The 8,197-nt window shown below is 39.6% G+C and overlaps 1 protein-coding gene across 2 annotated transcripts in view; it reads left to right on the top strand.

Annotated features, from left to right (window-relative positions):
- Positions 1-291: 291 nt before the first annotated feature.
- Positions 292-8,197, top strand: part of LOC109879534 (AT-rich interactive domain-containing protein 3A-like) — a 235,878-nt gene continuing 227,972 nt past the window's right edge. For both annotated transcript variants that reach the window (XM_031829552.1, XM_031829553.1), the window contains exons 1-2: positions 292-652; positions 1,258-1,968. In XM_031829552.1, the coding sequence (XP_031685412.1) occupies positions 614-652; positions 1,258-1,968 (750 nt within the window). In that variant the 5' untranslated portion in view covers positions 292-613. The remainder of the gene's footprint in view (positions 653-1,257; positions 1,969-8,197) is intronic.

Genomic DNA, 8,197 nt, shown 5'->3' on the forward strand with positions numbered 1-8,197 from the left:
TTAAAAAAACATTATGTAGTCTAGGCAGTAGACTCCATGGAACATATGCATAAAATGACTAGTTCAGTGGGGGCAGGGTCCAGGCTAAATAGCCTAATGAATAACAATATGTATATATTTATAGAATATAGAATGTGTAACCAATTAACAATTTTGGCAAAGAATTTACCATTTTTGGATAGTTTCCAACACATGGCGATGTGGGATCCGTCAGTTCTCTGTGTTTCTGTGCGGTTGTTAAAGTGTATTTCCTAGGTCGGCTGTAGACCCTGCCCTCTGTATATCACTGTATTGACGTGTTGTTAGCAAATGGGAGCAGAACGTCCGATCCTTCGCATGAGGGGGTCATTCTGACTACAGGGCCGATCCTTCGCCTGAAGAGGTCATTCTGACTACAGTTGCCACTTGTTGCTAAACCCTTCAGGGCTTCAATACTCGACCACCGCAAATACATTGATAGCCTACACTTTAATCCTACACGTTAATCTATTCTCTCCAATAGAGACGCGGATCTCGATGTTGAATCAGGATTCAGGAATACTCCCACAACTAACATTGAAAGGAGATACTTTGTCAACTGTTTGATATTTCGGTCTAATCTGACGGGCGAAGCATGGTTGATAATACCAGTATAGCAACTAAATCTGCTTTGGTAAGCATCACATTTAGTTCTTTCTCTAACCATGTTGACTGATTCTGATTATTCTTATTAGCCTATGTAGATGTTAATAAGATAGGCTATTTCGTTTTGTTATTTTATTTCGTTTTCTTTTAGGCTAATTATTTACATTTTAATAACGTTTTTGAATGTTTAGATTCACATTTACAGTAAATTAACTTTTTACATAACTTTTATCTCTTAAATAGATTGATACGCACGTTTCTGATGCGTAAGAAAAATAGTATGCAATGGTTTATGTATATATAGGCTAATTATTCTGTGTAATTATTTTTGTCAGCCTGCCACATCAGCACTAGGCTATACAGCGCACAATGTTACTGTGTAACCCACGTTCATTTCCGCAATACATTGTAGTCTATTTATGGTGCACTTTTGATACATGTTAGAAGCCACGTTTTAAGAGACATCGACTCCAGGGGCCAAATGTCGGCCACATTATCATAATAGGCATGGTTGTGTGTTCTTACAGTTTATTACCAAGTTATTTCTTAATAGTTTATTGCTTTTAGTCAGTTTTCTCTCCGTTACAATATTTCCGAGTGGTTATTTTATTTGTACCCCCTTGCTCTCCACAGCAAGCAGCGTTCTCCTCGCCCAACAACCTCCCCCTGCTCGTCTCCTCTGCCTCCACACACAGCCATTTCCCCGGCTCACACTCACAGTCCCAACAGCCCAGCAGCGGAGGCATGAAGCTAGAGGCGGTCATGGAAAACCTCCAAAGACAGCAGGCTGCCCGCCTGGCGTTAGAAGAGAAGCTTCGTCAGGCAGAGAAAGAGAAGGATCTCCGCTCCATGGTCGAGTCCCAGATACACCAACAAGCCCTCGCTTTCCACCACTACCAGGCAGCGGTCCGGGGCGCTTTCGCCGCGGGAGTAGCGAACTCTTCTCCCAGCTTGGCGAGATCCGCTGAACCGGGACTGGCTGTCCATCACAGTTTCGACGCCCGCAGGCACTCAGAGAGAGCCGACGACTCCGATATGGATGACGATCCAGAGGGGATGGACCGATGCATGAATGATGACGACCGGAATCTGGATGGAGATGACATGGACAACGAAGGAGTCGTGGATGATGAGGATGAAGAGGACATGGAGGGGGCTCTCAGCCACTACCAGCCCCACCACCCCATGCACCCCGGTGCGGGACACTCTCCGAAGGGCACCCCGGTGCAGTTCATGTCTAGAATTCCCCCCTCCTTCGTTGCGCCCCGGCAGTTGGAATCCCCGGGCGGGATGGCACCACAGTCTCAGAACCACGAATGGACTTACGAGGAGCAATTCAAACAGGTAAAGCTGACTAATAAGTAATAACTTGATATGAAACGTTACCTACTATACACTAGACTACACTGACTGTACTACCCCATGTTGATAACAATCTCATTCGTCTCCTTAACGAAGTTTCCTATAATTAAGCCTGCCCGTTACTTTTCCAAGTCCAAAAACACAATTGAACTTTGTTTTAACGGCTCTAGCTTCTCAAGAGGATGTTCAACTGTTTTGATATGTGGACTTCAGAAACGACACTAACTTTAGTTTGTGCTGTGGAGCCTCTTGCTGATCTGTCCTCTCTGTCTTTCCTTCACATGTTATGTATTTTCTCAAACGTTATTTATTCAGGGGGAAAAAACCGTTGAGACCAGGCTCCCATTCTCAATGACTAATCACTGTAATACAACAATCAAATGGAACAAATCATTAATCAATACAATGTCAAATAAAACAGCAATCAATACAATGTCAAATTAAATGAAAATACAGCGCAATACACCAATTTAGTCATTCGGTTCCATTCCTCAGCTACTAGGTCCTCAATCAAAACCCTAAACTGCCCAAGCGCCAACAGAACACCTATTTGTAAAGAGTTTGTAAATTGTTTCAGCAGTGAGACGCGTCAAAACTAAAAGCAGATTTACCGGTGGAGACCTGAGGAACCTCAAGAGTTTAACCAACACTGGGAACGGGTTTGGTTGTCTCATGTTTTTATACTTTAACAACAAAGTTGGGTAAGTCGGTCGCTTGTGTAGTAGAGCTTTGTAAACAGAAAGGGAGTAAGGAAGTGATTTACGGGACTTTATTGAGAACCAGCCAACCTTTTGATACCGGATTCAGCGATGAGTATTAAAACTGTTACCTGTGATAAAGTGAAGGATGCAATGGTAGACGGAATCCAAAGGTTTTAGAGTCGTGGCTGCTGCAATCTGGTAAACGCTGTCACCATAGCCAAGAACAGACAGGAAGGTTGACTGTACAATCTGCTTCCTGCTGTTTAGGGAGAGAAAAGATCTCTCTTAAAAAATATATATATATTTAAAAAAAAATATTTTTTAAATCTTATGTTTTTAACTATCTCATCAGTATGTTTTTTTAAACATGAAGTCTTTGTCAATCCAAATGCCCAGATATTTATAATAGGGAACCTGATCGATGGGAGAACCTTTCAGTGAATAAAAATATAGTCCATTTGAAACATTCTGGAGAGAACTAGAGAACAACATATATTTAGTCTTGCCCACATTAAGTACACGTTTTAAACCAACCAGGGCTTTCTGTAAGGTAACAATGTCAGCTGACAGCTCAAACAACTCCTGGTCTACAGTTGTGGGCAATGGCATAAATAACAGTATCGCTTGAATGTAGATGAAAAGTACAAGTTCTAATAGATAGACCGATATTATTTATACAAACACTAAAGACAACAGGTCCCAGTACCGACCCCTGTGGTACACCTTTTGTAAATATCCAGGAAACTAGACATAACACCATCAGAAATCACACATCGGGTCCTGTCTGACACATAATCTGTTCCAGGCTAAATTTCAGTCAATCTTTGAATGAGAATGTGATGGTCAACAGTATCAAAGTCCTTTGAAAGGTCTACAAATAAGTCAGCACAATTATTTCATTTTTCCTAAGCAATGAAACGGTGTAGGTCTAAAACCAGATATCGATAGAGAACATATTTTTTATTTCCTTCATGTCTATTTAATAAGAAGAACCCTAGACCAGACCACTTGTTCAAAGAACCCTAGACCAGACCACTTGTTAAAAGAACCCTAGACCAGACCACTTGTTTAAAGAACCCCAGACCAGACCACTTGTTAAAAGAACCCCAGACCAGACCACTTGTTAAAAGAACCCTAGACCAGACCACTTGTTAAAAGAACCCTAGACCAGACCACTTGTTAAAAGAACCCTAGACCAGACCACTTGTTAAAAGAACCCTAGACCAGACCACTTGTTAAAAGAACCCTAGACCAGACCACTTGTTTAAAGAACCCCAGACCAGACCACTTGTTCAAAGAACCCTAGACCAGACCACTTGTTAAAAGAACCCTAGACCAGACCACTTGTTAAAAGAACCCTAGACCAGACCACTTGTTAAAAGAACCCTAGACCAGACCACTTGTTTAAAGAACCCCAGACCAGACCACTTGTTAAAAGAACCCTAGACCAGACCACTTGTTTAAAGAACCCCAGACCAGACCACTTGTTTAAAGAACCCCAGACCAGACCACTTGTTTAAAGAACCCTAGACCAGACCACTTGTTCAAAGCACATTTAGCATAGAAGAACCGTTGACCAGACCACTTGGTCAAAGAATATAATTTCTTAGCTGACCAGGCCTAATTTACACGTATACAATATATTGATATTACTAATTTATTTACTATGAATACATGAGTATATTTAGTGATTTAAATAAATAAATAAATAAACAATAAAGAAATTAACTAAATATTTTCTCCTGCTTATTACTGACGTATCACTAGCTGTTAGTTGCTTAATTATTTGATAAATGCCCCTATTGATAAAACATTCGGGTGGATTTTTATATATAATGTCACAGCAATTGTGGCAGTATTGGCTTTAAGGCTTGATTGATATAAAACACAAAATAATAAATAGTTTTAGGTGACTAAAGAATAAGAAAGTAGTCCTCTCCTCTTTCAGTCAATCTTTGAATGAGAATGTGATGGTCAACAGTATCAAAGTCCTTTGAAAGGTCTACAAATCATTTATCATTCTGATAAAGATGTAAATTCATAATATTATTCATTCCAATCCACCACAGAGAGGTTGTAAAGCGAACACAGATCTAATATGGTCATTCTTTATTTATGACGGAACATTCAGATACTTCCCTAAATGTAATGTGTACATTAGGCCTGCATTAAGTAACCTAAGCAATGGAAATGCAATTCAAATCAGGGAGAAATAAAACCTTGATAATTAAGATGTGCCGTTGTGTAGTTCTTATGTTACTCATTGGACAAAATACAATTATTTATTTATTATTATTTATTTAAATCATACTATACTTCTCTATATAGTTCAGGGGTTTTCATGGGGTTTCTCTGTCCAGTAGATACATCCTCAGTTCAGGGGTTTTTATGGGGTTCCTCTGTCCAGTAGATACATCGTCAGTTCAGGGTTTTTTATGGGGTTCCTCTGTCCAGTAGATACATCGTCAGTTCAGGGTTTTTTATGGGGTTCCTCTGTCCAGTAGATACATCGTCAGTTCAGGGTTTTTTATGGGGTTCCTCTGTCCAGTAGATACATCGTCAGTTCAGGGTTTTTTATGGGGTTCCTCTGTCTAGTAGATACATCGTCAGTTCAGGGTTTTTATGGGGTTCCTCTGTCCAGTAGATACGGTGTCCTTCAGAAATTATTCATACCCTTTGACGTTTTCCACATTTTGTTTTGGTACAGTCTGAATTTAAAATGGATTACATTTAGATTTTTTTGTCACTGGCCAACACACAATAGTCCATAATGTCATAATGGAATTATGTTTTTCACAATGTTTACAAATGCATAAAAAAATGAAAAGCTTAAATGTCTTGAGTCAATAAGTATTCAACCCCTTTGTTATGTCTAAAGCCTAAAACAGTTCAGGAGTAAACATGTGTTTTAACAAGACACATAATAAGATGCATGGACTCTCTGTGTTCAATAATAGTGTTTAACATGGTTTCTGAATGACTACCTCATCTCTGTACCCTACACATATAATTATCTGTAAGGTCCCTCAGTCGAGCAATGAATTCCAAACACAGATTCAACCACAGGGACCAGCGAGTGTTTCCCAATGCCAAAGAAGGGCACCGATTGGTAGATGGGTAAAATAAAAGCAGACTGAATATCCCTTTGAGCATGGTGAAGATATTAATTAAACTTTGGACGGTGTATCAATACACCCAGTAACTACAAAGATACAGGCGTCCTTCCTAACTCAGTTGCTGGAGAGGAAGGAAACTGCTCAGGGGTTTCACCATGAGGCCAATGGTGACTTTAAAACAATTACAGAGTTTAATGGCTGTGTTAGGAGAGAACTGAGGATGGATCAACAACATTGTAGTTACTCCACAATACTAACCTAATTGAAAGAGTGAAAAGAAGGAAGCTTGTACAGAATACAAATATTTTCAAAACATGCATCCTGTTTGCAATAAGGCACTGCAGTAAAACTGCAAAAAAAAATGTCAAAGAAATTATCTTTATCGTTATGTTTGGGGCAAATCCAACACAACACATCACTGAGTACCACTCTCCATATTTTAAAGCATGGTGGTGGCTGCATCATGTTATGGGTATGCTTGTCATCGGCAAGGACTAGGGAGTTTTTTTAGGATGCAAAGAAACGGAATAGAGTTAAGCACAGGCAAAATCCTAAAGGAAACCCTGGTTCAGTCTGCTTTCCAACAGATACTGGGAGACAAATTCACCTTTCAGCAGGAAAATAACCTCAAACACAAGGCCAAATCTATACTGGAGTTGCTTACCAAGATGACGTTGAATGTTCCTGAATGGCCTAGTTACAGTTTTGACTTAAATCATCTTGACAATCTATGGCTAGACTTGAAAATTGCTGTCTAGCAATGATCAACAGTCAACTTGACAAGAATAATTAAAAAAATAAAATAATGTGCAAATATTTTACAATCCAGGTTGTACAAAGCTCTTAGAGACTTACTCAGAAAGACTCACAGCTGTAATCGCTGCCAAAGATGTTTGCAACATGTATTGACTTAGGGAGTTGAATACTTATCTAATCAAGATATGATATATATATATATATATATATATATATATATTCCCCTTTTTAATTTTTCATAATTTTTCTTCCATTTTGAAATGACAGTCTTGTGTCCATTTTAAATTCAGGCTGTGATACAACAAAACATTTTTTTATAGAAAAAGTCAAGGGGTGTGAATACTTTCTGAAAGCTCTGTACAGTTGAGGGATTTTTCTTTCTTTTTTGGGGGGGGGGGGGCAGGGGGGTCTGTCCAGTATCTGTTGCTGTATATGATGTTTAAGGTACAGTTGTGTATTGTACCATAGAAATCTGAAAATCGGACTTTGTTTGAATATACTTTAATTGCAATTTGCTAATGCAACCAGTTACAGAACGACAAATATTTAACCCTCAACAATCCCGGGCTGTCTTTTGTGTATTAGCATGTAGTATTGATTAGTAACACTAATTGTCATATTGAATACTGTATGATGCTTTGCTGAAAACTCTTCTCTATTATCATGGAAAGACCATTCTCTATTAGTTTGAGTTAATGATTTTTTTACAGGGACAGTGCACATTATTCAAAGTTTCAGTAAAAGTGCCGGTTTTAGCCAGCCGGCTAATTTTCAACCGCAGTCCCTGGGCAGGTTATTAAAAACAATTACAATACAATTACAATTATCAGAGAAAGACTAGTCTCTATTTTCAAAGAAAGATTTACATTTTTCATAGTTTACGTGAATTTTGTCAAATGTAAATCATGTAAAATGGCATGTCTCCTGTCCATTATCAAGTTGAGAGCTTTAGTTTTCAGGATGTGCTCTTCTAGCCGGGTCATTGGGAAGAAATGGTCATAGGACAATAAAAGGATGCTTATGGTCACTGAGCAGACACGCTGGAGCCAGACTACTATGTGTTTTCAGAGTTGCAAAACAAAACCACATTTGAGGGCAACTGAAGGGAGGCAGCAGCTAACTGTATCTTTGTAAATGGGAACAAGATGTGGTGTTGGAGAGGCTCAATATAAAGACCGGGGTACTAGAGAATGAGCATATTTCATATGCCCTTTAGGCAGGTTAATATTTACTCTAACATCAATCTGTTGACGGATGTAGATGACAGTTAGATGCTGCTCTGTGTATGGATTTCTGAGGATGAATAGATTAGATTATAACAGAACTTTCTATTTGACATATCTGACATCTGAAAGGGAAGACCTGAGGGAAGAGCTGAGGGAAGAGCTGAGGGAAGACCTGAGGGAAGAGCTGAGAGAAGGGCTGAGGGAAGAGCTGAGAGAAGAGCTGAGGGAAGAGCTGAGAGAAGGGCTGAGGGAAGAGCTGAGAGAAGAGCTGAGAGAAGAGCTGAGGGAAGAGCTGAGAGAAGAGCTGAGGGAAGAGCTGAGAGAAGAGCTGAGGGAAGACCTGAGGGAAGAGCTGAGGGAAGAGCTGAGGGAAGAGCTGAGGGAAGTGCTGAGGGAAGACCTGAGGGAAGAG

Source organism: Oncorhynchus kisutch, linkage group LG8 (assembly GCF_002021735.2).
Source record: "Oncorhynchus kisutch isolate 150728-3 linkage group LG8, Okis_V2, whole genome shotgun sequence".
NCBI classification, from domain to species: Eukaryota; Metazoa; Chordata; class Actinopteri; order Salmoniformes; family Salmonidae; genus Oncorhynchus; species Oncorhynchus kisutch.